Source organism: Agaricus bisporus (assembly GCF_000300575.1).
Source record: "Agaricus bisporus var. bisporus H97 unplaced genomic scaffold AGABI2scaffold_8, whole genome shotgun sequence".
Classification (NCBI taxonomy): Eukaryota; Fungi; Basidiomycota; class Agaricomycetes; order Agaricales; family Agaricaceae; genus Agaricus; species Agaricus bisporus.
The window spans coordinates 1,751,533-1,779,278 of record NW_006267371.1 but is presented as its reverse complement, the minus strand read 5'-3'; the positions used below and the strand labels follow the sequence as shown (position 1 = coordinate 1,779,278).

The 27,746-nt window shown below is 45.5% G+C and overlaps 10 protein-coding genes across 10 annotated transcripts; 6 read left to right on the top strand and 4 right to left on the bottom strand.

Moving 5' to 3' along the window:
• Positions 1-876: 876 nt before the first annotated feature.
• Positions 877-6,604, top strand: AGABI2DRAFT_187123 (hypothetical protein; the record flags this gene model as incomplete). Its single annotated transcript, XM_006463496.1, has 25 exons — positions 877-959; positions 1,005-1,196; positions 1,249-1,463; positions 1,522-1,948; positions 2,007-2,219; positions 2,277-2,540; positions 2,593-2,691; positions 2,742-2,837; positions 2,901-3,106; positions 3,134-3,137; positions 3,222-3,358; positions 3,410-3,468; positions 3,600-3,794; positions 3,849-4,324; positions 4,377-4,493; positions 4,544-4,658; positions 4,715-4,811; positions 4,896-4,900; positions 4,959-5,113; positions 5,166-5,517; positions 5,572-5,597; positions 5,651-5,989; positions 6,049-6,146; positions 6,202-6,458; positions 6,512-6,604. The coding sequence occupies 25 exons, from the start codon at positions 877-879 to the stop codon at positions 6,602-6,604; spliced, it is 4,320 nt and encodes a 1,439-aa protein (XP_006463559.1).
• A 633-nt stretch (positions 6,605-7,237) lies between these two features.
• AGABI2DRAFT_137926 (hypothetical protein) lies at positions 7,238-7,680 on the top strand. Its single transcript, XM_006463495.1, has 2 exons — positions 7,238-7,438; positions 7,500-7,680. Exons 1-2 carry the CDS (start codon positions 7,372-7,374, stop codon positions 7,628-7,630), a joined length of 198 nt encoding a protein of 65 aa, XP_006463558.1. The 5' UTR covers positions 7,238-7,371; the 3' UTR covers positions 7,631-7,680.
• Positions 7,681-8,280: 600 nt separating this feature from the next.
• Positions 8,281-9,031, bottom strand: AGABI2DRAFT_187122 (hypothetical protein). Its single transcript, XM_006463494.1, has 2 exons — positions 8,532-9,031; positions 8,281-8,476 (listed from the first exon to the last, which is right to left on the bottom strand). The coding sequence occupies exons 1-2, from the start codon at positions 8,997-8,999 to the stop codon at positions 8,345-8,347; spliced, it is 600 nt and encodes a 199-aa protein (XP_006463557.1). The 5' UTR covers positions 9,000-9,031; the 3' UTR covers positions 8,281-8,344.
• Positions 9,032-9,255: 224 nt separating this feature from the next.
• Positions 9,256-11,393, bottom strand: AGABI2DRAFT_225416 (hypothetical protein). The gene is made up of 11 exons (XM_006463493.1): positions 11,220-11,393; positions 11,053-11,162; positions 10,950-10,985; positions 10,667-10,895; positions 10,478-10,608; positions 10,402-10,419; positions 10,302-10,352; positions 10,125-10,250; positions 9,914-10,071; positions 9,792-9,864; positions 9,256-9,739 (listed from the first exon to the last, which is right to left on the bottom strand). The coding sequence occupies exons 1-11, from the start codon at positions 11,362-11,364 to the stop codon at positions 9,332-9,334; spliced, it is 1,485 nt and encodes a 494-aa protein (XP_006463556.1). The 5' UTR covers positions 11,365-11,393; the 3' UTR covers positions 9,256-9,331.
• Positions 11,394-13,920: 2,527 nt separating this feature from the next.
• On the bottom strand, positions 13,921-15,314 carry AGABI2DRAFT_194344 (hypothetical protein). The gene is made up of 6 exons (XM_006463492.1): positions 15,243-15,314; positions 15,173-15,192; positions 15,071-15,122; positions 14,560-15,015; positions 14,394-14,504; positions 13,921-14,341 (listed from the first exon to the last, which is right to left on the bottom strand). The coding sequence occupies exons 2-6, from the start codon at positions 15,189-15,191 to the stop codon at positions 14,263-14,265; spliced, it is 717 nt and encodes a 238-aa protein (XP_006463555.1). The 5' UTR covers position 15,192; positions 15,243-15,314; the 3' UTR covers positions 13,921-14,262.
• A 110-nt stretch (positions 15,315-15,424) lies between these two features.
• Positions 15,425-16,229, top strand: AGABI2DRAFT_194343 (40S ribosomal protein S13). Its single transcript, XM_006463491.1, has 4 exons — positions 15,425-15,468; positions 15,521-15,561; positions 15,611-15,811; positions 15,935-16,229. The coding sequence occupies exons 2-4, from the start codon at positions 15,528-15,530 to the stop codon at positions 16,153-16,155; spliced, it is 456 nt and encodes a 151-aa protein (XP_006463554.1). The 5' UTR covers positions 15,425-15,468; positions 15,521-15,527; the 3' UTR covers positions 16,156-16,229.
• A 47-nt stretch (positions 16,230-16,276) lies between these two features.
• Positions 16,277-17,234, top strand: AGABI2DRAFT_187118 (hypothetical protein; the record flags this gene model as incomplete). Its single annotated transcript, XM_006463490.1, has 7 exons — positions 16,277-16,342; positions 16,390-16,459; positions 16,526-16,613; positions 16,677-16,792; positions 16,850-16,978; positions 17,039-17,069; positions 17,213-17,234. The coding sequence occupies exons 1-7, from the start codon at positions 16,322-16,324 to the stop codon at positions 17,232-17,234; spliced, it is 477 nt and encodes a 158-aa protein (XP_006463553.1). The 5' UTR covers positions 16,277-16,321.
• A 582-nt stretch (positions 17,235-17,816) lies between these two features.
• Positions 17,817-18,770, top strand: AGABI2DRAFT_120364 (hypothetical protein; the record flags this gene model as incomplete). Its single annotated transcript, XM_006463489.1, has 1 exon — positions 17,817-18,770. The coding sequence occupies one exon, from the start codon at positions 17,817-17,819 to the stop codon at positions 18,768-18,770; it is 954 nt and encodes a 317-aa protein (XP_006463552.1).
• A 1,550-nt stretch (positions 18,771-20,320) lies between these two features.
• AGABI2DRAFT_194342 (hypothetical protein) lies at positions 20,321-21,704 on the top strand. Its single transcript, XM_006463488.1, has 6 exons — positions 20,321-20,473; positions 20,529-20,793; positions 20,853-20,889; positions 20,942-21,020; positions 21,072-21,400; positions 21,455-21,704. The coding sequence occupies exons 1-6, from the start codon at positions 20,389-20,391 to the stop codon at positions 21,653-21,655; spliced, it is 996 nt and encodes a 331-aa protein (XP_006463551.1). The 5' UTR covers positions 20,321-20,388; the 3' UTR covers positions 21,656-21,704.
• Positions 21,705-22,015: 311 nt separating this feature from the next.
• On the bottom strand, positions 22,016-23,083 carry AGABI2DRAFT_194341 (hypothetical protein). The gene is made up of 2 exons (XM_006463487.1): positions 22,936-23,083; positions 22,016-22,871 (listed from the first exon to the last, which is right to left on the bottom strand). Exon 2 carries the CDS (start codon positions 22,826-22,828, stop codon positions 22,310-22,312), a length of 519 nt encoding a protein of 172 aa, XP_006463550.1. The 5' UTR covers positions 22,829-22,871; positions 22,936-23,083; the 3' UTR covers positions 22,016-22,309.
• Positions 23,084-27,746: the final 4,663 nt, after the last annotated feature.

Here is a 27,746-nt window from a genome sequence, read left to right as displayed (position 1 = left end):
TAGACGTTAAGTATGTAGACCGGTACTCCGATGACCATGCTGAAATGCGGCATATCCGTTGAGATAGTGGTGCGGCATGATGCCAAGGGGGAGACGTAAGATACTTCGGTCCAGAAACAGAGGCAGTCTGTGGGGAAAAGTGATGGTAATCATATCGAAGACCCTCCGCTTGATTCGGCAAGTGGTGATTGTGCACTCGTAATCATAATCACCTTGGGAGAACCTCACGTTGTCCGATTAACATCATCTCCTACAGCCTTCTACTTACAGCTGACCCAAGAATAAAAGACCGGCCAGTGGAATTGATTGTCCCCAAGACATTTATGATCAGCCAGTAAGTTAGTAAGTTATCGATCAACGGACAATTCTATTTTTGTCTACCGTACATGCTTTTATGATCTGCGGATCCGGCTTCTTCGCGACTGGGTTTGCTTTTGCTTCCGATGACTGGGGAGTTGGGTTTTAGTGACTAGCCTTGCTCACTAACTTGAAATGGACATCATCGAGTTTCTTGGTGCAGTGAGTAAAACATGTGGGAGTAATTAAATCGAGGACGCGGCAACGTTGTTGACTGAGTCACCCGGAAAAAGTCAGCACATTTGCGGCCGCCGATGATGATAAAACTCCGGTTTTGTCGACGCAGAAGCTGAAGTAATGACGTGGTGCGGCGCTCAAAGGGCCGAAGACTTTAAATTTCACTTTGATATGCGTTCGCGTCCGAGTCAGAGTCAGCACAAGCCGGTGAATCAGAACTGTGGCGATGATGGCTCCGTGGTGTCAGCAAATGAACAATATATTTTCTATAAGTAACTTATAACATCGGCCCAAGTCCGTGGATTCATCGCATCGCCTACCCTACCACTCCCACCTTCAAAAATGTCCCTATCGCCTGGGGACGCGCCCGAGGGAACTCAATCCATATCCCAATCCAAAACCCCTACTCTTCTAGACGATGAGGAGTCTCAACCTTTAGAAGCGCCGAAATTTTCGCCTCGTCGCCGAAGGGCGTCCATCGTAGATGTTGGTTTCTTCGATCCAGAAGGAGTCGACGAGTTAGAACAGTCCCTGAGACGCCAATCCCGCTCCGCGCGTGAGCTGACTCTGGATACGGCAAGCACTGACACGGTCTCCACGATTGGAATAAAGGATGGTAAACCGTTCGATCTTGAAAGGACACTTCGTAAAATCTTGCACAAGTACGTCCTTTTTTCTAAATTACACGTCGTCTTGTCTTGACTGCTTCGACAGGCGGGAGGAGAATGACTTCAAACCTAGGGAACTCGGAGTTGTCTTCAGAAATCTTCGCGTCACAGGGCTCGGTGTATCAGCCTCGTATGCGAAGACCTTGGGTTCAATACTGAATCCAGTCAATTATATCAGCTCCATCCAACGACTCCGACATCCGCCTTTGCGAGATATTCTAAATGGTTTCGAAGGCGTCGTGAGGCCGGGGGAAATGTTGCGTGCGTGTGGCTGGTTTGTGTAGTGTGATGTCACGCTAACTTAGTCTTTTTGTTCTAGTCGTATTGGGAAGGCCAGGGTCAGGCTGCTCAACGTTCCTCAAAACACTCGCCAACAGAAGACAGGAATACCACGCCGTTGAGGGCGACGTCCACTACGATTCACTCACCCCCAACGAACTGTTCCGTCATTATCGGGGAGACGTTCAATACTGCCCTGAAGATGATATTCACTTCCCCAGCCTGACTGTCGAACAAACCATCAAATTTGCGGCTACCACGCGTACCCCACGTCAACGAACTGGCGAAACTCGAAGCGAATTTGTGAATTGGACGACCGATGTGCTTACCACGGTGTTTGGGCTGCGACATGCACGGAAAACACCTGTAGGCGACCACCTGTTACGTGGTGTAAGTGGCGGTGAGAAGAAGCGTGTTTCTATTGCCGAATCCCTAGCTGCGCGCAGCTGTATCGGCGCTTGGGACAAGTGAGTAATTCACTATGACTAAAATCCAAATTACCGCAGCTAATGAGTTTGCTTGTAGCTCCACTCGTGGTCTCGATTCTTCAACCGCATTGGAGTTTGTTCAAGCCATTCGGATAGCGACAGACACTTTCCGCACCACGAATATGGTCTCACTCTACCAAGCGGGCGAACCCCTCTACAAGCACTTTGACAAAGTCTGTGTCATCTTTGAGGGTAAAATGGCATATTTCGGCCCTGCCGACCAAGCAAGACAGTATTTTATTGGCATGGGGTGAGCTTTGGGCTGCATCGGTAGTACTGATCAACTGGACTAAAAATTTCTGTCCAGATACGAACCCGCTAATCGACAAACCACCGCAGATTTTCTAGTAGCTGTCACGGATCCTGACAGTCGTACTCCAAGATCAGGTGTTACACGCCTACCTCGAACGGCGGAAGAATTTGCCCAGTATTTTACGGACTCTGATCTCGGGAAGCAAAATCGTCGAGAAATCCAGGATTACATGAATGAGTTTGTGGGTAAACCTGAACGCGCAAATGCGTACAGACAAAGTGCCCGGAAGGAAGTTGCAAAACGTGCTAATAAAAGAAGGTACGTCTTCGTCTCTGTTAAGACTTTCACATACACCAACTATTCCATGAAGTCCGTATTTGTTGAGTGTATCTCAACAAATTGTGGCGGTAACGCGTCGCAGAGCTCAGATAGTCCGGGGCAATATGGCTATGAGTATAATGGCTTTATGGTATGTCTGAAAATGCATCATATATTGTATGTATCTCATTCATTTCGCAGTTCTTTCATCTTTCAGGGTCTCATCGTTGGAAGTGTTTTTTATGACATGCCGGAGACAACTGGTGCATTCTTTTCTCGTGGAGGAGATCTTTTCTAGTGGGTTGCCTTTCGACCATCGGAGATGTCTTTCTTAGAGCTCATCTTCGTCGCTTTCTACAGCGCTCTTCTCTTTTGTGCTTTCGCCGCCATGGCCGAAATACCGACTCTGTTTGCTCAACGACCTATTGTCCTTCGCCACCAACGTGGTGCACTATACCACCCATTCACTGATGCCCTCGCGCTTACGATAGTTGATATCCCCATCATGTTCGTCAACATAACGATATTCGGAATTCTTATCTATTTCTTGTCTGGACTTCAAACCAGTGGAGTGAGTATTTCTCCTTTTCAAGGCCGGTTTCATTACTAATAAACGTTAGGCTCAATTCTTGCAAGTACCTTTTCCGCGTTCTTTTTCAGATTTATCTGATGGAAATATAGCATTTTCCTGTTATTCTTGTTCACAAGTTCCCTTACAATGAAGGGTTGGTTCCGAGCGATCGCCTCGCTTTTTGCTACCGATGACTGGGCCCAAACTTTCGCTGGAGTCTCCATTCTGGCCATGACCATATACACCGGTATTTAATTCATTCATTACGTGGTGGTTGTGTACTGATATCCCGTGAAAGGTTATACCATCCCAAAACCTTCAATAATTGGAGCATTGCGCTGGATCACTTATATCAATGTAAGTATAAAAATTATTCGAAATGGTTGATTTCTGACGTCTGACATCTATCAGCCCACCCGATACGGGTAAGTCAAGGATCAAAAATTGATAGAAACATAATACCGATACGAGCACTTTTCAGATTTGAGGCTATTATGGCCAATGAATTTCGAACTCTCCGAGGAGAATGCACCAATCTCGTACCCAACGGACCTGGTTATGAGAATGTTTCTCTAGTCAACCAAGTTTGCACTACCATTGGTGCCTTACCTGGCCAACTTATTGTTGATGGTAATCGATTCCTGGATCTATCTTTCGACTTCTCCTACTCCAATGTTTGGAGGGTGAGTGGCGTTTCACCATCGTACCCATAATCCGGTTAATATAATGTTTATCAGGATCTTGGTATCACTATCGGTTTCGGTGCCGGATTTTTTGCTATTTACTTCTTATTTACCGAGCTGAACACTACAATTTCCCGCGAGACATCCGCTGTTCTCTTCCGCCGTGGAAACAAGAAAGCACCTCGATCAGAAGATGAAGAAACAGGGGCTACCGATGAAAAAGCTGTCTTGCCCGAAACAGACAAGAAAGATTCAAAAGCAGCACTCGAGTCGGAGAAACCTATGACACACGTCTTCTCTTGGCAACATCTCAAATATTCTGTTCCTATTCACGGTGAAGCTGACAGGAAGCTATTGGATGATGTTTCGGGTTATGTTGCTCCTGGGAAATTGACGGCTTTGATGGGAGCGTCGGGTGCTGGAAAGACGACACTTTTAAATGTTCTTGCTCAGAGAACAACGATTGGAGTCGTCACAGGAGATCGTTTCGTCAATGGTCAAGCGTTACCTCACGATTTTCAAAGTCAGACGTACGTGCCAATCACTTTTTTTTTGTAGGTTGTCGCTGACTGTCACACATAGCGGTTACGTTCAACAGATGGATACGCACCTTCCGGAAAGCACGGTTAGAGAAGCTCTATTATTCTCTGCCAAGCTTCGTCAGCCTTCTTCTGTTCCTCTCAGGGAGAAAGAAGCTTAGTGAGCCCTATGTGATTTCTCAGTATCTCTTGGCGCTGAATCTTGCCTAGTGTTGAAAAGTGCTTGCAAATGTGTGGTCTCGAAGAGTTTGCAGATGCTATCATTGGTAGTCTCGGCGTTGAGCAACGTAAAAGGACAACAATTGGCGTTGAACTAGCTGCCAAGGTAGGATCAAAATTATCATACCCATTGTTCGCAGTTCATAACAACCTTTCGTGTAGCCTAAACTCCTATTATTCCTTGATGAGCCGACGTCTGGTCTTGATTCTCAGAGCGCTTGGGCTATTGTAGCGTTCTTGCGTTCACTTGCGGATCGTGGTCAAGCTATCCTTTGCACGTAAGCATTCTATTTCCTTGTTGCCGTACAAAATCTGAACTTTTTTTAATCCCAGGATCCACCAGGTATGGTCCTTATGTATAAAGCCTTGGTTCCGGTATTCAATTGAATGCCTTCTTTCCCACTAGCCTTCTGCGGAGTTATTCCAGGTTTTCGATCGCATGCTTTTACTCAAGAAAGGAGGTGAAACTGTCTACTTTGGCGATCTTGGACACAACGCAACTGCCGTCATCGACTACTTCGAGAGGAATGGCGGTCGCCAATGTATGCCAGAGGAGAATCCGTACGTGTATTGTCCTTAACTGAGATTGTGATTGACTGATCATCACATAAAGGGCCGAATATATGTTAGACGTGATCGGTGCCGGCGCGACTGCAACTTCTGCATTCGACTGGCATTCAATATGGAAAAACTCAGCAGAAGCCCGCAGGCTTGAAGAAGAAATAGAACATATTCATTCGGAGGGTCGAAAGAGACCAGCTGTACAGGCGACTTTCACCTCTGATTTCGCGACTTCTTGGATCTATCAAGTTTGGGAATTGGCCAAGAGAAATAACACTGCGTATTGGAGGAACCCGACTTACTTGGTGGCGAAGCTTTCTTTGAATATTTTCGGTGGATTGTTCATCGGCTTCACATTTTGGAAAGCTCCCTTTACTCAGCAAGGTACTCAAAACAAGCTTTTCGTGAGTTTTTAATGTCAATATCTCCTGTTGCTGTTACCAACGATGGTCCTTCAGTCAATTTTCATGGCCTTGGTTCTAAGGTAAGGGTTTATTTTTATATATCCCGATATCTCGCTCATGTCCCATTCCTCAGTGTGCCACTTTCTGGGCAACTACAAGGACAATACATCGCTAAACGCTCCATCTACGAAGTTCGGGAAAGACCAAGTCGTACCTACGGCTGGACTGCATTCACCACCGCTCACATTTTGATCGAGATGCCTTGGAATTTCGTTGGTTCTCTATTACTTTTCTTGACATGGTACTGGACGGTCGGATACCCGAGTGACAGAGCTGGATACACCTATCTTATGATAGGCATCATGTATCCCATGTATTACACGACATTCGCCCTCGTTATTGCTGCCATTTCACCATCAATTGAAATTGCGAGTCTGCTGTTTTCGACTTCCTTTTCCTTCGTGTTGACATTGTAAGTTTTCTATATCTTCTCATTAGTCGCTTTGGCTTACTCATAATGTTGATAACCAGTAACGGTGTGGTTCAACCATTCAACCAGCTGGGTTGGTGGAAGTGGATGTACCGTCTCTCACCGTACACATATCTCATCGAAGGTCTGCTTGGTCAAGGTAAGAGCTCATTTCCCCGCAGTCGACTATGCACCGCATACTAAACTTTAACTAGCCCTTGGTCGTCAATCCATCCAATGTGCTGCCATCGAATTTGTGGAGGTTGACCCACCCTCTGGAGCAACTTGTTCACAATATCTAGACCGCTATATGTCTGCTAATGGCGGATACCTCACGAACCCTGAAGCCACCACGGCCTGCAACTTTTGTAGCATGTCCAGCGTCGACACGTTTCTTGCGAACTCATTCAATATCTATTATGACAACCATTGGCGGAACTTTGGTATCATGATTGCATTCATTGTTCTCAACGTACGTTGATCGTGCCTTGCTCGTCAATTACATGAACTCATCTTCGTTGACAGACATTTACGATTTACGTCTTTTATTATCTTTTCCGCATACGAACAGGCAGCCTTATACCGAGATTTGGAAAGGCAAAAAAAGCTAGTGCTTGATTCATTATCTCTATCAGGACCAGTGTTTGATTATTATGTGCTGGATGTATTGTATGCGTCTTATGTTATAGAGTTTGTCGACATATTGTTATTATAGTGGACATAATCATTATTATATATCGTTCTTTCGAATAGTATGAATAAGAAGGAATTGGTTACATTGATAAGCTTCGAGGCAGTATTGTTCGAAGTCTTCCACTTCCACTGAGGGCCAAATCCTTTATCGTACGGGTCACCGGGTACCATCCATATCCTCGCCCTTGCCGTTGTCGGAAATAGACGGTTGAACGAGCGAGTGATGGTTTGGTTTAGGAGAGGCGGCTTTCATAGGAACCAGCAAAGCATGGGTTGGGCGTTGAAGTAGCGTGTTCTCCTCGGGGACAATATCGTATTCTTGATAATTATTGTAAGAATCAGAGAGATAAAAGATCGGATCAGCTTTTATCGGGTTGGAACCGTATACCGGCGGCGGTGATACGCATATTGTTGGCATCTCGAATCGGTTCTGATCGTATCGCGTTCGCTTCTTCGCCTTTCGCCCTTTGTTATGAGGATGCTTTTCGACTTTCGAATTAGGGAGAAATCGCCCGCGTGATGCTCGATGAAGCCACTGGTGTAGTTTTCTCTTCTCCAAATGAGCAGCGAGGTCAGCCATCAGTGCTTTCTCATCGCCAACGTCACTCTTCTGCTGAGTAGTTCCTTTTTCCAAGTCGGTGCCATTTCGATTCCTAGTCGAGTCATATGGAGCTACGCAATTCTTGTCTTTGATGATTGGTCTGAAGAAGAAGTACAAATATATGCAGAAGAGCAGCGATAAACCAACAAGCGCAATAACTGAGTCAAAGTCGGAATTATCAACGTTTGCCAGTTAGAAATAATAGGATCAGTCACGTACCAAAGCGAGTATTGGAGTTATCAGCTCCTTGCTTGGCTGTTGGGACAGAGGTATTACTGCCCGGGTCGAGGCCACTGCTAGTGGACCTGGATGAGAACTCGGTTAACGGCTTTCGGATATGTCGAGGATAGTGCATATGGATAGAAAAGAGTGGGTGGTAGTAAGAGCGGGTCAAATGTACAATAGAATAGATAGTAGTGGCGGCTGGATGCAGAGTAGGAACGGTACAGAAATAACTTTGAGGCTGACGAACTAAAAATAGAATTGGCAATCGACGTGTTGACGATGGATATCCCTTAAGCAAGATCAATGTGGCCATCTCATTGTTCCCAGAAATTGAAGGAAGGACATATTTAGCTCTTTTGCCGCTGATTTTTCTTAGATTCAAAGCAATATAGCTCTAGCATTACGAAGGTTTCAAGAGAGACAAGGAGTCTGAATAATGAGCCCATAAGTACGATGCTCCAGAAAGTGAGATGCATTACTATGGATCGGAAAACCTAGCCCCTGGGCCTTTATCTTCTCCCAATTACCCAGCCGACCCGAGGCGTGTTTTGGAACTATCGAAGAATCCTCCAGCCCCGATGTGAATTTGCCGTCTGAAGTGATAAAATCTCGTTAAATCACCACATCAAAGTTTGCTCAGTGTGACAAATCTATACGGTTGTGCTGTGGCTCGACGCTGTGGAACGAAATAGATATAAGGTTTTAACTGACCAAGTTACGAGAAACAATCTCGCCTACGCACCGAAAAACGAACATCTTTGACTTGACACCTGCGAGAGGATATTGGTATTAGTGTTAACTAATCCATGACTCTTCATGACTCCAAAGCCTGCTAGCCATCATTGCTTGATGAAACGAAGGTAGTCCGCGACTTCTCGTCTGAGAATACCGTCCTTGACAAGTTGATCTGCAGACTCGACGATCCATGTCTGACAGTCCCTTTGTTGAGCGACTTTCTTAAGTGGTGTATCCTAGATGTGTCTGTATAAGCCAAGTATCCATTACGATGCTGAATCGCGGACTCACAGAATTGCTGACCGTGTTCAGAGACTTTCCTGGAGGATTAACCTTGTACAGGCTGACCTCGAAAGCACTAGTTGCCAGAGGCTCGTAATCGAAACTCGCTACTCCAATATCACCAGCAAACATCGGTCCTTCGTCGAAGTTCTCTTTATCAATCCATTGTAATGGGATAATTTGCGACGGTATGGGCAAATCACGGCGGAAATCAAAATTGCGTTTAATCTCGAAAATGAAGCCATTCCTGACGTCGCCAGTTGCATGAAAAACAACACCGACGTCGTTATTTTCATGCGACCGCACACGAAATGCCCAGTGATCCTTGAATGGATATCCATTGTGAATGAGCAACTCGAGTTGAAGAGCTCCGGGAGGTCCTTCGGATGCTACATTTGGCCTCGTGGGATGCGGAACAGTTGGCGCTGGCGGTGGAGGAGGCGGAAGAGGAGGGAGAGGAGTAGCGGGGATGGACATGACAGTGGGAAGGGGAAGTACGAAATAACATCCGTGGGAGTGGCCCAGGGGCGAGAACCCGATATCATATAGAGTCATATGTAAGTAGAATTTCCTGCAAACGTTCATAGACCAGGTTGACGAAAAGAAATACTACAATAACAGGTCCTACAAGTACACCCTGGTGAACTTAGGATTTTACCATATTATCCACTGGCAGGAGCTCCTCTTTACTCTGAAGTCATTTCGCTCTTTTCACGCATGCAGGCTAGTTCAAAACAACGCTTCCAAATGGAAATAAATTGAACTACTATTGATGTATTCAGAAGTTAGAATGAAAAGGTTAGCAAATCCTAAAATTTAAAACCTCCTGCAAGTCCCATAACGTTATCAGGATCATGAACTTTCTTCAATGCTTGCAATCGTGGAAGGTTGTCCCCATAGAGCTTTGTCAAAGGAGTGTCGTAGATAGCATAGTTTGGATATATTGGGGCTTGTTGAACTTGTTGGCCTTCATTGACCGCCGCAGCAGTTAAATGGCTAACACTCTGCTTGACAGTATCGTGGAACAGCTGGTCGTTCCCTTCTGCGAGCCAGACGTAATAAACGTTCAAGGGAGTGTATCGTATAGAACGATCTGGAGGGTAAGCAGAAGGCTGATCTGTGTGAGCGAGGATATCTGGCAAAAACGGTTCGACGGCGTAGGATATAAAAGTCCCAGTGTGGAGCTTCAAGATGTTTGACAGCTCTCGTCCCCAGAACTTTGATCGTGTTCATTAGTAAAAGAAATATGAGCTCGAAAAACATTCTTACAATAGTTTCATTCAGAAGGACATTCAAAAAGGAAGGTGTATATTCCAATACAGGGACTGTGTGGAATATGGCTCTATAAACTGTATTAGCAATGATGTTCGCTTCTTTTCCTTATCCCTTACCTTTGGTTGGCGGTTACATTAGAGGGAGAAGCCTGCACCAAATCAAGGAAACTACGAGTCTTCACATCTCTAGTGAAGAATGGAACGTCCATGAATTTATCAAAGATGCCGCTAGGTGGGTTTGGTCCATCGTAAAAGAGTATTTGAGAAATGCCGGGCTAATTTTCTTGAGATGAATAGATAGTATACCGTCAAGCACGGTGATACCTACCTGTCCCAGAAGAAAGTTGTATGCTGTGATGATCTCGGCTTTTGGATCTTTCACGTTCGCAGAGAAATCTGCAGTAGCTTCGTTTATTTTGTCTATGTGAGATTCTGTGACAGTAATCAGGCCGCCCTTTTTACCCTTTCAGCATTGAGTGAACTTGATAGTAGTATTTCTACTCACCCAGACCTGAGTTTGTGGGAAGGTCTTTAACGTAAACTTTGTAACTATTCCCTACATTTCAAGTCAGTTGCGCTGAGAGGACAATGGCAACAACACCTACGAAGTTGTTGAAACCGCCCTAATTTTAATAGGTTTAGAGAAAATTTCAAGCTCCAATGCTGCTGTAAGTGGCTTACCTTCAATCCAAAAAAGAGGTCAGGATCTGTCTCGTTAGTCACCTGAAGCACTGTTCCATCCGGCTTCACGAGCTCAAATGCGACGACTGTATCGATTGTCAAACCGTACTGATTGGTTTTCCAAGAATATCCTGACGGCGCGGCGTGTGAATAAAGAGCTCGACGGAGAATGGAATGGGCTTCACTCACCCCCGCCAAGTGTAAATCCGGCGACTCCTAGCCCTGTAACACGTCCACCGAGAACATTGACTCCATGAGGTTCCAACGCAGCATACACATCGTCCCATATAAGTCCCGCTCCAAGCGTTACTGTTTGTTCTGCCTCATTGTAATCAATCTCTGAGAATCGATACATGGCGATTTGGACTCCTTCGGATGAAGAAAACCCTGGATTGGAAGTATGTCCACCGCCTTTAACCTTAGGGAACGCTTCTGGTCAGACCTGGAAACAAATGGCTAGTTCGTTACTCACCGCAAATGGTGTTCGGGTCCGGCCTAGAATATCCAACTAACCAAATGATCAAAACTGTCAGCGCATGGAACATCGTTGCAAAGGGAAGAAAACGGCCACGGACGATATTTGCTACATCTGAAGTTGTCCCAGGCTCGACGACACATTCCGCGTGTTGTGAACTTGAAATTGCCCAGTGGTATATACCCTTAAGATATTCGAGCTCATTCAATACTGACAAAACGATTTAGTTGTGACGGAAATTTTCAAAAACAGGAAAGTCACTCGTACTAGGATAATAGACCTTAGACGCAGACGAAATGTTATCCTTGAGGGTATCACATATAGAATCCCGTTTGAAAGCATAGCCCAAGGTATCGCGCGGAAGGGTTAGTAGAGCCAATACGAGAGGTGTCAAAAGGCCATAGGACACCATTAGGTGAGCGATATTGGGGGTGGGGAATGTGCAAAGTACTGCAGGGGTTGATTCTGTTCGGTTCTTAAATAGCTTCTCGGCGCACAAGCATTTCGTTATGACGGGGCGAATGAATGGTTTTGGGGCTTCCTTCCCCGATGTCGGCGCATGAATGTAAAAGAATAGCAAACCCAATGTGGTTCGTTGCGGTAAAGCTATGGATTATTCCGAGCGCCATTCACTGCATTGGTTTGATTCTTGGGAGAATAGTGGCGTTTTTTCGGACTGCCATTGGAACAGCCCGTATTCGCCAAGGTTGGTTTGAGCTGGTGTTGGGATCTGAGCTTAGACTGTGCATATCTGACCGCTGATACATGTGGACATGTATCTCATCCAGCGGAGCATAAAGTCATCAACTCGAAACACCCGACAAAAAATTCCCGAGAAATTCGGATGAGATAGATTAGATCGACCGACCTCTGACACGGCCGCCTCAAGGATGTATCAATTACTCGATATTAATACTTCCATTTTGATCTTCAATCCGGGCCATCTGGGTATTACCTGCCTGAAATTGACTGACATTCTCATAACAAAAGAAAAAGAAGACGGAAGTTAGATGCCACCGCTAATGCTTTCGAATAAGGTACCGAATATAAGTGATGACATCGACGAGAATATAGGAATGACTTGCCAAACGTGAAGACAGGAAACTTAGAACTAGTAGAAAACACCTTAGTGGCATCTTAATTTACCTCATCCCGTGGAAATCGACAAGATTCGTGAAGGACGTTGTATCGCTTCTGGTGAGTGACATAAATCGATATCAAATTAGGCCGGATAGCGGTGCTGTTGGGTGGGGGAGAGAGAGAAAAATAAAATAAAATAAAATCAAAAAAGGAAAGAGAAAGAAAGAGAAAGGAGACTCATCTCCGCATCTCCAGCCGTCCACACTGTCGCTGTAGATGGCCCTCAACTTAGTAGATCAATATTAATTTGTGTAGCACACATAAATCTCTTAGTAATCTCTTGGTAGTCTCTATATACCACTGGATGTATCCCTTTCAGGTCCCTTTTAACGTGTTTAAGTTAGTAGCCAACCAATCAGAGAAATTCATTGTTAAGGGACACCAGGATACTCGCTTAGTTCCTTGTCCCGGAAAACGGCACCAGAACGGCACTGACCGGCACTGGACATCACCGTAATCATGATTGCTGTAAAAATAAAAGTTGACCCTGACTTGGCCCATCAGCAGCCTGGCATCATAACATTTCAAAATAAAAGCTGTTAGAGTGATGTCATATATCAAACAGTAATATCCGGCAAAAGGCCAGACTCATCATCACTAGCTGGACAGGCCAATTTCCATTTCCTCAGTAGGCAATGCTGAGACTTGGGTGGCTGAGTGGGACATGCGCACGCTGCAGCACGCAGTAGAGCGCAGAATTGAATTTCGTCAAACAATGTCACGTTATGAGATTACATAATAATTTTTTTTCCGGTATCCGGTATCCAGTATCCCCCACTAGCACCACTAGCCGGCCTCAAATGGCCATTACGATTACATACATAATGATTATATATAGAGCCGGTGGGAGCCGGTGGGAGATATCCGAAACAGTCGTGTAAAGTCAACACAAGGTTCATTCTATCTTTCGAACTCAGCGATGCTAAGCTCAAAAGCACTACTCTCACCACAATCAACATACGAAATGGCATAACGATGACCGCGCTTGCCTTATCATTTTAGAAGTTGATACTCCACGATCTGTGTTTGAGTCAAGAAGAAACCAACTCGTTTGTTTGTTTGTTTTTTCTTGAATCTGAGTTTATTGGCCCGCGGTGCACCAATAACAAGTGTACGTTCTAAATCACAGTTTGGATGCGCGGGTTGAAGGTCCAGAAGGTCAGTGAGCTTGAGTTTGTTCAGTAGAATCAGCAAAATTGACCTCCAATGCTTCTCAATCCCAAGTAGATCTCTTCTTCCTTCATTGTAATATGACGTCATGTAATCAAAAAGTTTAAAGCCAAAAAGAATATTTCGGGTCCGCAAAATCCATCAAAGCAGCGCAACACAACTCAAATGTAAAATGAAGATGGTGAAAACCCATATTATGTCAACTTGTTGCTACTTACTACCAATCATGGCGAGGACCCTCAAGATCAAGACGGCAACCTAAGGGATTGGAGTGAGAAGCAGTCTGATATAAGAAGCTTTGAGAACTGCAAGTAACTATATATCTTGTGGCGAGTGGGTGATTTATCAATTGTGCCTGATGATTCAAACGTTCATGATCATGAGTGTATCTGATTAACCGGTCATGCGGTAGTGTCGGCGTTTATAGAGGCAAAGGGCCATCTGACAGGTTCACCTTCAGCATTTGGGCTGCCCAAAAATCACAGAAAGAGTAGAAGAGAGGTATTAGAGGAAGTATTTAGACACCTTAAAATTCAAAGTTGAACTCAGTCCTTGTCTGAAATTTCTTACTCGCTAGACACTGAAATTGTTGTGAAGTTGTTTGTCCGCGACTAGCAGGCGGACGACATTTGTAGTTGATCGGCACTTTCGCCATCATAAAAAGGATTACATTAGTCTCACAAATTCACGTCCGACAAGAAGCGAAAACATAAACCTGCTTGTGTTGGCTTAATATGGTGCATATGCATGGATGGACATGAAATCATAGGTTGAAACACAGCTGTACAAAGTGTGGAGCGGAATGAGCAGCCGATAATGGTTGGGTATGACGGAGGAGGTTGAAGAAGCAAGGAAATTAGAGAGGTCGACAAAGAAACAAGGTATGCAAAACGAGAGGGACAGCAACCAAACCCCAAGCAACCATGCTAACCCAATCACGAACAGCAAAAACAACACGATTCCACTCCACGGCGGGGAAGTCCATTTTGTTGTCGAACTTTTATGCTGTAGTCTTGTGGGACGCCTTGACCGCTGCAACCTTGGCCTTCTTCTCGGCAAGACGTTTGGCGACGATGACACTGGTTAAAGCATGGATTAGTAGGTGCAGACAGAGAAAAAGGATTTACGAACTCGAATTCGGCTTTTTGCTCCTTTTGATGTTCCAATTTGCGACGCTTAAGAGAACGAAGGTGACGGCGGCGCTGGAGGCGGAGAGGAGTAACCAATCGTTGGATCTTGGGACTGTTCAAAACGAAACCGTTATTGAATTTCAAAAAGCAATGAAATTGAAACGTACGCCTTGGTGTACGGCTTGGCATTCTCTTTCTTCTGACTCTTGACCTCTCGGCGAACAACGTATTTTGTTACATCATCCTCCTTGCTCAAGTTGAAGAATTTTCTAATCTTAGTTGCCCTCTTGGGACCAAGTCGTTTGGGAAGGACGGTGTCGGTGAGTCCAGGGATCTCAGAATCACCTTGCTTGACGATCACGAGGGAGATGACAGCGATATCGGGACCGATGATGCAACCCCGGACGGACTTGCGTCTACGTTCACCGGTGCGACGGATACGATAGCAAGACTGGCCGTCTGAAAGCAAAAGACGGACACGGTAGGGAAGAAGAACACCCTGCTTCATGGGAAAACCTTGCTTGTCGTTTCCACCGGTGATACGGAAGATGTAGCCTTTCCATTCATCGCCGAGGCCGTCTCCAGGAATTTCTTGGGAAATTTTCTTGTCGTAGAATATACGGCTGTTATACGAAGGTGAAATTCAATGTGGAGTATTTGGCAATCAAATGGGCGCACATTCTCTTCTCATCATCAGTATCGATGAGCTTTTGAGCCCCGGTTGCGGGATCTACACTCGAGAGTCAACAGCTAGTAGATTGCCACGGATTAAGGGCTCACTGGCGATGTTAAACTTCATTCTAATGGCCACAAGTCAGATATATTCCCCATAACGGCGCAGACAGCGTACCTTTAAGGCTTGACGTCGAGCTCGCCGTCGGCGGTGAGGAGATGGAAGGGCCTGCTGGATGTTCGTAACAGGACCAAACAACACGCCCAAAGTGGTGGAATTAAGGTTTGCAGCTGTACAGTCATTTCAGCCACCGCTCGGCAAAGGCCGCCACTGCACCGATGGCTGCTTCTAAAGTAGCGCAGTCTACCCCTGTAAGTTTTCCTCAAGAAAAACCGCATTAATTGTAAGTCTCGTCATTGCAGTCGACGACGACAAGCCACTGACGTCGCTATCAGAGTCGCCATGGGTCGTATGCACGCTCCCGGAAAGGGCATTTGTACGTATCTCAAGGCACGAAAACAACTCTTGCTGATCAGAGCTTCCAGCGTCCTCTGCCCTCCCTTACCGCCGGACGCCCCCTTCGTGGCTCAAGACAACCTCGGAGGAAGTCGTCGAGCAGATTGTTAAACTCGCCCGCAAGGGCCTTACTCCCTCGCAAATCGGTGTTACCCTCCGTGACTCGCACGGTATTCCCCAAGTCCGTTTCGTGACCGGTAACAAGATCCTCCGTATCCTCAAGTCTCAAGGTACGTCCGTGACCTGTTAAATTTACCGATGACTAACGTGCAATTTCTCTGTCTCTATCACCATCTTTGTTCCCGTTCTCGATGTACCTTGTGTACTTTATTATGCCTTTTGTTTGGGGATAGGACTTGGCCCATCCATCCCTGAGGACCTTTGGCACCTCATCAAAAAGGCGGTTGCCGTCCGCAAACATATGGAGACCAACCGCAAGGATAAGGACTCCAAGTTCCGTCTCATCTTGATCGAGTCGAGGATTCACAGGCTTGCGAGGTACTACAAGACCAAGCAGCAGATTCCTCCTACGTTCAAGTATGATTCGGCCACTGCTTCCACCCTCATTGCCTAAGTACCTACATGTCACACTGTATCGTATGTTCTACGTACCCAAAAAAAATATGTTCAACGATATGTTTCCATCGAGTTATTTCGAGAGTCCATGAAATTGTCATATTTCCCACGGCCGGTTTGCGATCTACCAGCTGTGAGGCACGCATCTCTGTTTGACATTACAGATGAACGTCAGACTAGCGAGGGTGCGTCTCGCTGCAGCTTAGCCTTCTAAGATTGATTTAAGTAACAGGCGGAAGACCTTATCGGCATGCAGGCTAGCAACCTACAGAACTTGCCCGAGAATTACACAATGCGTTTTTGTCTGTATCTGTCCCGCTTGGAAACTGCGCAAGCGCCACTGAAAGATTCTCATAATCGCTGAGCAGGGATATACCACCTTATGTCATGGCCTCAGCTGTCCTACGTGGCTGAGGATCATAAAGGCAGAATAGTCGGATACGTCTTATCAAAAATGTGAGCGAGGCTAAACTCTTCCCGGATTATCCTCTCATCGTCTCATTTGCCGTTGGTTGGCAGAGACGAGCCAGACGAGGACAATCCTGAGGGGGAGACACATGGCCATGTCAACTCAATCTCCGTCCTAAGGGAATATCGTCGGTTAGGGATCGCCAGAAAAATGATGCTATTATCTCGTTTGTGTTACCGATTTGGCTTTTTCGATCGTGGAACTCAAAGATACTTTTCTGCAGAAGACGCTATGGAAAAGATCTATGGAGCAGCCTATTGTTCGCTCCATGTTCGGAAGTCAAATAAAGCAGCCATCGCTTTATATAAAGAAACTCTTGGTTTCGAAGTTGCAAAGGTCGAGAAAAAGTATTGTGAGTATATTCAAAAACATATGGCTTAGCAAAATGCTAACTTGTAAACGTATTATATAGATGGGGACGGAGAGGATGCGCTTTACATGCGGTTATATTTTGATCCTGAAGAGAATCAAAATTCTTGAGTAAGTATTTTAATCTTTGCGTCTGTTCATAAGAATCCGGGCGAAAAGATATATGTTTGCACTTCGTCGCGGAGCGTCAATCCTCGAGTCTCAAGGGGACTTGAAGATTGTCGGTCCCCTCCGTCTAGGATGGACCTCAAGAACCCATTGCAAAATTTGATCCGTGTTTCTCGGTCAACAACTAACCTTCTGACCTACGTACGAGCGCTTGAGCTGATAAACTTGTGATACTTGAGTGGAAAGTCAGCGGCCAGCGCCGAAAGCGGCTTGATCAGATTATCGCCTCTGACTAGATAAGGAGATGGATACTCGTTTCCCCTCCTTATTTTTTTTGCCTTCCTTCATCGCATTTGCAAGCTCATAACCGGGTGTTCCTTGCATAGCACGATTTGGATCTTGTTGGGCTGTGAGTATCCATGATCTCATTGGCTACTTTCGTCATTTATCGTCATAGTGCAGGAAGATTACAGCAGGCCCAGGTTAGACGGTAATGCAGTCACCATTTCCATGCTGGCGTGGGCGCTGACTTCGGGACTGCATAGGCCAATATCAGCCAATATCTCCCTAGTCCGCAGCGCCGAGGTAGTCATCTGTCGTGGTGTGAGTCGATCGAGGATAGCTTGTTTCTAAAAATATCTAAAATCCACCATATAATCTCGTGTCCTGGTGGACGTAGCCTTTCCGTCTCCCAATCTCCATCTCCAACTGCCATGGCATACCTCTACAACAGGGGACAAAGTCCCAACCATCAACCTATCCTACCTCCATCGCCGTATGTTTCCCCCTATAGGGGAAGCGTCTCCCTCCCTGGGGGCTCACCACATTCTCCCAACACGCATCTGCCCCAAACCTTCGAATACTCTCCTTGGCAGCGTTCTACTGCTCTCCCTTACGAATATGCTGCTGATGCCCCCCCTCCTTGGGCCCCCCCTCCTACGAGCCCGACATATGGAGGTCAATATTCTTATGCTCCCCCTTCACCCAGCGGTCATCACCATCACCACCACACTCGTCCACGTTCTCGTTCACACTCACACTCTCAAGGACAATACGAATATTCTCCTTCGTCTTACTATACTAACCCTAACCCCTCTTTTCCGAACCCGACTGCGACGAACTATGCCCCCAATTCGCAACCTTATCACGTCCATCCTCTACTTGATGGTAAACATCAAACCTCGAGTATAACATTTAACCTTTCATCTCCGACTTATTCCCCTACTATATCCGTCGGACCAGGAAATTGGAGTCGTATCCCTGATCACGAACTTCGTCATCCTGCTACATGGCCTCCCGTCCATCGTCTTCGTATCATATGTGATTTCTTACCTCAATGGCCTATCGATATCGAGCTAGATCCTTCGTATTTCGGTGGAGGATACCCACAAGCAGGAGCAAATATTCCACCAATTCAGGTCGGAGATGTTTTATGGAAGATTTGGGAGAGTATGAGAACAGCTATAACTCAATTGGATTGGGCCTCGTTACCCCCTGGAAATCAAGATGCTGTCTCGAAAGCTTTTGCTAAGAGATATCGACCTTATGGTAATATAGAGAGGGAGAAGGGTGTTATGAGGATTGATTATACTTTGGGAAAGGTTTGGTTTAAGGGGCTGACGAGAGTTGGAGATGGTGTAGATGTGTTGAAAATGCATGTAGCTTGAGCAAAGTCTGTGGTCTTTTTTTGCGCTTTCTATGTTTTTGTGTGTTCTTTTCTGTTTTATTTTTTTGTATTAAGTAGGATTGATGCGAAGTCTCCGAGGATCTGCAAAGAATTTAACGTACTGTACTTGTAACGTTTCTTATAACACCTTGTCAAACTGCGGTGAAATCAAAAAGTAAGATGAACATGAAAATAAAGTTCAATTTTCAATTGTCGAAATTAAAGATCAAGTGCCAAGCACGGGCCTTCGAAACGTTGACGGGTTGGAATATGTACTGTTGGCGTGCGCCGCAAATCATACTTTGGCACGATTTGATCCCGCGGGTGCCTGGCAATTCAATACATTTTAACAGATTCTTGCGATCGCGGGATTAAGGATGTCGGATTACGTCCCTGCTAAAGATATGTGGTCAACACTAGACGGTATAAAACGGTCGATTGAAGGTAAACGCCATACAATGATAGATAGTACTTGGGGGGCTACTCGATCGCGGAAATGAGTTGTGAATCCTGGACTACTTAGGCCTAAGCTCATCTCAGCATCTTTGAAACTCCTTGATTTTTCGGTCGGTCTTGGAGACTTGATCGGCCTCGGGCATTTGTACCTTGATTTCCGGGGTTGTTGCTGACTCTGACGGCATTTCTCATCGTTCATGGGAATTCTTTCTCTATTCCTCTGTTAGCGTAATTTCTTAAAACGTTCCTTGATGAGCACATTCTCTATTTCAGTGTTACCTAGCGAAAGGGCTTTCCATATAAGTATGCGTACAGATATAATCACAAACTTGAGATATCATTGCCATCATTGTTGAAAGCAATCATCATCAAGTTCTAGTGCTAAACGTTGTACTTTTTTCAAGCCGAGCATATATTTTCGTTAATCAATTCCCATGTATTTCCGACTTCATCAACGCTGTGGAGTGGTAAGGAGCGGCGTCCATAGAGACAGTGAGAGAACACGATGATATTTGGTATCGACTACTATTCTTTTTCTCAAGAGTCTCTCTGCTGCGCAGCATATTAGATATGTCAATGCGGTCCTTTCAAGTGGCTACATACCCACAGGTGGCCAGCCTGAATGTTAGTTTCCAAGTGTTACACATTACAATCCGAGTTACTCTCAGCCTATAAATAACCCGGTATATTGTTGATCATTCAAATCTGATTCAAATATTCATAGGCAGGTCCCACGGCTTCTGCCGATAAACATGCTGGAAGGAATTTTCAGCAGGAAAAGGACGAAGAGTTCCTCTTCAATTCGAGCAATTTCAGATTCTATCGTCCTCGGTAGACTTGAAATGACATGGAATCGAGCCTTTCGCAGTTCGAAAACTACAGTGGTGCTAAAAATAACTTGTGTGCGAGCCGTGAGCGCGAGAACAGCCTGTGAGTAAGAACTTTGTACTGAACTATAGATATCGATTATGGATCAATCATCTGTCACTGGATTACATATATCCCATAATCTGCTTCTCAAGCTGTTGCAGCGAGAATGGAGTTTATAAAAGAATTTGGTCACCCACGCCGGGTCCTCCTTTGTGTCTTCCGTCCCCCATCCTGGCGACGCCATCCCCCCTCCAGTCAGGCTCACCAAGTGATCACCCTCGGGTTTAATAATCATGAGTGCCTTCAGCAACGGCAGGCGCGATATACGATTGGAGACAGCATCTTTCGATGGCATCGTTATGTCCACTCTGAGCTATGGTACGTGTCGCTTGAAATTTTGGACTGATGGTGTTTAGATTTTTTTTTTCAACAGGTGCTTTGACGATGGTATATATCCAAGTCTTGAGGTCGTTAATCACTCGTCCCAAGCGTGGAAGAGTGTTTTGGGGAATCACGATATATTCCGCCCTTTTGTTCTTGCTAGCCACCCTCGCAGTAGGGGGAAAGATCAAATACGCTGAAAGTGTATATGTTACGTTTCCGATGGATGGTACCATTAAGTCTATGGAGGATTATGTACCGAGTCGAATCTTCCAACGACACGCCTCTATGACCATAAATGTGTTGGGCCGGGTATGGTGAGCTATTCTACTCTTCCTTTGAACAATGTTTTTGCCATTTACACGGTTACCTAAAGCACGACTCTGTCTCCTTGGGTTGGCGACGCGTTTCTGGTAAAGTAATTTGACTTTCAGAACAATAAGACGGGCGTCAATATTCTCGCAGATATATCGTGTCATGGTTGTGTGGAGTTACAATTTGTGGTTTCTCGTACCTATCTTGCCTATCTATTTTGCCCACATAGGTGCGTTTGTCTCGACCCATCCTATGAATGGCAGCTGAAATACTCTCGTAGCACTGTCGATACCCCTAATTATCGCTGACAGCAAGCTGAACGAGATTCGTTGGGCACTGAGATCGCACCTCTACGCGGTCATTTTCCATTCGCTCTGCGTGTCTCTGAACATCATGTGCTCGGTGATGATCACAGTGAGACTGGTCACAATGCGCAAAAAGCTGGAAGTTGCTCTCGGTCGACTGCATGCATCCTTCTACACTTCATTCTTTTCGATTATCGTCGAGAGCGGGGCATTCGCAACACTTTGGGGGATTGTATTTTTGAGCACTCTTACAGCCCGCCATTGGTCTCGAAGCGCATTCTCACAACCGTACTATTATATCATTGTAAGCCCGTCACTTTGGGATAAAAAGTTGGCGATGTCCTCAGATATTTTGCAGGCCATCACGCGCATGTTGATCATACTTAAAATGGCTCAGAATAAAGCCTGGTGTAGAGACATTGTTTCTGCTGCCGAGGCAGGCGTACTGGAATGGGAAGTAACATCAGCGCATACTTTAGAACTCGAAGATGCCTCGAAGCTACAAGGCATGAAGTTTTCCGATCCACCTAGGTCGGCCAGTACTTCTATTCTACAATAGTAATCTGCTGTGGGCGCTGGCGTATCATCAATAGATGACTTGAATATGCAAAATTGTTTCCGAGTCTTATGGAGTGAGGGACTTGTAATGGTCAAAGACTTGGGGATGACTAACAGTATTTTTTTCATGTCAAAAAGTACGACCAAAGTGTGTAACTGTGACGAAGGTACATGTGTATTGGTATACTAAAATATCCTTTTTTTCGTTTTGGAAAAGGAAATAAACGACCAGCATCAATGATTCGATGGGAGGATAAAGCTATGTTTTGGTATATTGTCAAAATCGGGAAAATATGGACAAGGACGGCGTTAATTTACCGGAATGATTTTCGTCCGCGCTTCAACAACCCAAGTTTCTTCACTGAAGAAAAGATACGAATCGCTTGATCGTGAGTGTGAAAAGCCCCAGATAGAAAGGGGTGTGAGTCCACGATCCAATATACGAGGCACGAGCGGCGGAGAGTCGAAGGCTCAGAATAAATAGGAGTGAGTTCGAGTATCACGATAAAACTGCCCAGAGTTTGGTGTCGTTTAACATAAATATGTTTAAGCGGTGATATAATTCACTTCCTTCATCGGGAGGTCGAAAGGAGGAGATGGCGCATCAGCACGCATACGTCGTTTAAAATGAGATTCGAAGATCGAAAGGGGTCTCTCATCGGAGGTTAAGGAACCATTGTTCGGGCTGATGATAGTAGGACAAGCCACCCCATGTAGTTCGTCCACCCAGGAGATGATATACCCACTGGTCAATCTGCTGTTCGCTCGGAGGAGGGTGAACGACAGTGTGATGAGTGTGGTAGGGGACAAGTGGTTGATAGGTTGGTAGGAAACGTTCCCGAGCAGCATGTCTAATTGCGCGGTAGACATAATCAAGCACGTCACCGTTAGTGACATAAGGATTGCCTATAACGACAATAGGACGATCTCCCGTTGGGTTCGACCATATTGTCAAAGACCTCGCAGGTGGAGTGGTAGCTGGTCTGCTGTACCAAGGTAGACCAGAGGGGAGGATCATGTTTATGGTGGCATTACCGGGATGCTGCGATACAACCCATTTGATACCGGATTTGCTCTCTAGTAGGCAGTTCAGGAAGAGACGTTGTGTTGTGGTTGGTGGGAGGGGAATGGTGCCATAGAGGACTGGTCGGGGTTGTTGCGGAGGGAAAGCCATGCCACTATAGATTGTGGGGGATTGATTCAATTACAGACGATTACTATGTGACTTATATGAGTTGACAGTCGGGGTCTGCCGGAAAAGGTCGTATCATCATGACTCACTTTCCAAAGAGTGAGTCGCTGCGGATCCGGGTCACGTACAACTTCTGATGGACCTTTTGTTGCCTGTTTCTGTGAGGGTGTCGGTATTTTGAGCGGGCTGCGGGAGGGGAGCGGCGCAGTCAAGCGTCAAGCTGCTGCGAATGTGAATGGTAATGAAACAATGGGGATTTGTATCAGTGATATCAAGCGGCCCCTCCAGGGGGTTTATATACCCTGGCCTCAATGGCTGGCCAATCTCCAGATCGACGATATGTTATTGTTGGTGCATTGTTTTCCAATACATACACGTGTAGATCGAAAGAGTTCGGAATGGTATCCTTACTTCTAGAGCCTTCCCCCTCCCAAAGGAGTATAGATCTTTGCCATCACACGTAGGTGGCGAGACTGATATCAAAGAGATTAATCTCGATCTATAGCGATCTCTGGGGGCTGCGCACTTTTATTACGCGTGGATCACCACCCGTCGCAATATCGCCTCAATAGTGGCTTGAACGAGGCCATGGAATTATTCCTTCCGATGAGGTTGGAAACTTGATCTTACAGCACTCTCTAGAAACTTGGCGTTTACAGCACAATCTACCACGTGGTAAATTGGTTGCTAGTTCGATTGTGTCTCTCGGGAAGATACTAATGTAACTACTTTTGGGAGGATGCTCCCTTCAAAGACATCCATCACAAATCCGCTATCGCCTTCCATTATAACGTCCCTGACACGTGGCGGCGGTGGTCTCGTTACGTGGAAGGGAAGGCTGGACGAAAATATCGCTGCGGCTGTGAAGTATCACCGACTATGATGATATATGTTGGTGAAAAGGCTTGGTATAAGTTATTGTCACAGTTGAATTAAACCTTTTATGGAATGTTTTCAGCTGAATAAAGATGTTCCTTGCATCAATGCCGACGCAGAGCTTCGGCAGAAGGATGGTTTACTTGTATGTAACATGTTCCATGGTGAAGGTCAGCACCTCGTTATGTCCACTATGTAGTTTTACTAAGTTGTTTACAAAATTCTGAAACAACAGCGCCGGCATAAGCCTGGCGACCGCTCGCGCTCAGGAATTCTCGTAGTACATGCCTTTTCATTTCGCCTCTGTCACATTCTTGGTGTTGGCAACGCCATGGGAACAGTCCTGTGCAATTCCAAGGTGACCTCCATACCGAGTGAAGACCAGAGCACACCCTTAACATTGAGCTCAGAATTAATCGGCTAAAATGACCTGAATGACTGTCTGGGAATATCTAACCCAAATCGCGTATGTGAGGAGAGACCGATCTCAGATGCCATTGATCCATAGTTGTTCCTTGGACCGAGTCGTCAATAGAGTCAAGGTCCGAACGAATTCTTTTCCTAATGGAACATACTTTAATATGCAATTGTTATCTCGAGGCAATGCTACGCTTAAGCGCTTAAAAAATCAGGTGGCATGCCTCGGCTAACTTCGGGATTCGAGGAACTGAATTATTCGATCTGAGAGCAGCTCGGGGGCACCTGAGCAATAAACCAAGGATATGACTCTTTAGTAGTAACCTTGATTGAATTTACATGAATTCAACCCTTTTCAATACTTCGGATAACTGTAACCGATAGATACTTAGCTCTTTCTCGAATTTCGATAATCCTATGTTCCTAAATATGCGATTACAGTAGATTATTACCAATTTCTGTTCAGCAGACAATTAGAAGAAGAAGCTGTCTCTCTTTACCGCGGCGGTTGCTAAGAAGAAGAAACATGTGGGTCAGCCGTTTCTCAAAGAGAACGTCCTCAGCAATCCTTATGGAGATGGTACACCTGTGACAAGTCTCTTAATTAGCGACTCATCCGAAGAAGAAAACACGAGGAAATCGCCAGTTCAGAAAGTTCGAAAAAATATTTTGTTCATACAGCGGACTTACGTGATAGGTTTAAGCTGGTCCGAGTTAATCGAAATAGCTGATGTGTCGGAGTGCCTAGATCTCTTCCGAGGTTGAGGGCTGTTGCTTCATCTATTAGGGCTATACGGTTGTATTTTCTCACCGCTAAATGTGTTCACTTACCCCATAGGCGTGAATGTGGCAATCGAAAAATTAGTTCGAATCACGGAGATAATCACAGAAGTCATGTCATTCACATTACACCCAATTATACTGATTGACAAGCCTTCTGAGTTGAGCTCTGATACTATTTATAGCCGCAGTAAGTTCGGCTCGTGATCATGACCAAAAATATTCGCCGGCCGCGGCTGCAAGGACGTTGTAAAACGAGATAAGATGTCATGAGCTCTACATTATAAACCACACTCCGAGTCGGGTCGAAGAATGCATAAACGAGTGCGCCGGTGAGATCTCATTGACTATTTACTGATCATTACCAGTTCTCACCAAAAATGAAGTGCGCTGCCGTGTTTCGTAATATGATTGATGTGAATGTGATGCAGTCGGTAGCCAATCGTCTGATAGAGCTTTCTAAGCAGGCTCAGATGCGTCTCCGATGAAACAAAGCGCCTTATGTATAGCTTTACGCCAAAATGGGACAGAACAGGGGATCTTCAAACGTTCTGTTACTGGCTGTATAAGCACCGTGCTTACTTTCTCCGGCCCCGCGGAGCTTACAACTTGATCATCTCGTCAATGACAGAACATTATACGATACTCTATCACTTCTTCTGGACAGAACAGAGCATCCTCAGACGTTCTGTGACTGACTGTATAAGCTCCGTGCTTATAGTTTTATCCGGTCCCGCGGAGTTTATAACATAAAACTCGTCTATGGCAGAACATCATACAATGCTCTGTCACTTCTTCTTTTGGTGTAGTGGTTGCAAGGCCGATTTGGGATAGCTTGCTATGTGTATTGATAAATCATCTTGCTATGATGTTCCACCACTGACTAATGTACAAGGCTGTGAGTTCCATGCTTACGAGTTTTGCGTTCATAAGTGGTATAGCTTATCAACGGAGCATATATTGCATTTCTTTAGGGTCGTGAGTACAGCAATATTATTTGCTTATCTTGATTCATCATGGAAGTGAGAACCATATTTGTCAAACAGAGTTTGGTCTAATACAAAAGGCGAAGCCGTAAAAGTCGCCAACGAGGGTGACTACACCAAGATCGAGCGCACCAGAACTAAACGCGAAAAGAGATAGTAATCCGCGGCCTTACAAGCCGTTTTACCACATGCTCATATGCTTACTCTGATAAATTAAAGTCGAAAGTGACCAGTGGGCATCATACAGATTATGGGGGTATTTCCAAACACGATTTGACAAAAAGATGTGTCATATGGAGACGGAGTCGGAGACATGACTGTCCCGTATGTATCGGGAATTCGTTGGATCTTCTATTCGCCAAGTGACAGGTTAAAGTTAGACTTTAGACTCTTTCTCTCAAACGATTTATCTCCTTATCTCTTAATGCGTTCGGCTCAAAACCGACTCCAATAGACTTTGAACTGTAAAGCCCACATGCACAAACTTTGGTATAGATCAACATAAGAGAGTGTAAAAAAAACACTTTCCAAACCTTCTTTGCGCCGACATAACACGCTCCACCCGCACCTCGCAGTAGTACACGTGGTGTTTTCTGATTTCGAACCAACGTTCGCTTTTTCATCAGAATCATAGAGTCTTCTCTTCTATTCGTACCATGTTAAGCCACGGAAGATAACAAGAAGCGCTGGTCTCCAGTGCATAGATCTTTGATATATTTGATGTCATTGGATCAATATATAATGATCGGCCATCACGCCAGGTTTTATTTATAGCTCACTGACAGAAATATAGAACGGAAGTTCTGCTTGAATTCTGGTAACGCATTTGTAACGTCCTCGGTACACACTCATTACCCATGAGGTGCCTTGAATCACGTGGACGAACGTTGAGTGCATACTAGACAGTAAGTGACTCCGTCTATTTGTTGTACTCGTTTTTCTTTTAGTAAGTGGTGTCGCAATGTCAGTTCAAGATTTGATTCTTCCTTCTTCCATGTCATAGATTAGGATAAATACGACAACCTTGAAGTAATTGTCGGGTTCCTCCGACACAAACCCTCAGCGTTTGCACTTCCTCCCCAACCGCTGTAGCTCACCGCCGAACAAGTGCTTGAAAGTCAAGCGAGAACGAAAACCCGACAGAGAGGCATCGATGATCGCCGGAGGATTATCTTATGAATTTCAATTGCTCTTCGAATCTTCGTTCGTTCGTGATACATAGTAAAACCACGTGGTAATCGACATCAAACGCATTGAGCGAGGCGTCGACTGTGGGTGGAGATCTGACCTTGCGTGAATCTTGCCCTGAAATCTCGCGTCGTCACACTACATTAAATAGATCTGGTTTGTTCTACCTCGTCCTCTACAGCTCAACGCGTCTACAGCAAGGCGTAAAGCTATTGTACCCCGTATTCGGTGGGCATTGTAGACTTGACTAGGTGATGATGAGCCCATTGTCGAGCACAGGGGGATATGACGTCGCCTAATGGATTTCACGTTCACGACCGTGTATGTCGTACAATGACAACACGAGGCGATGAGAGGGTAGATCACGTGCTGATAACGAGGATGGGTGGGATTGGTTGGAAGGAGGCCTCGAGGCAGGAGGGAGGGGCAGAAGAGGGCTATCATCATCATCACCTCTCTCTCTCTCTTCTCTCCTCACCCACATCCACTGAATGCGACGCTGTCGTTCATCGTCCCTCTGATTTTGTGTTGATGTATCAGAGGCGCTGTACCTGACGACGAGAAGTGATGATGGCTGCGATATAATTAGTGCGTAGAGATGGGATACAGGTAAGGCCAGTGCGGTGGTGGCTCGATGGTGTCGCAAGGAGAGA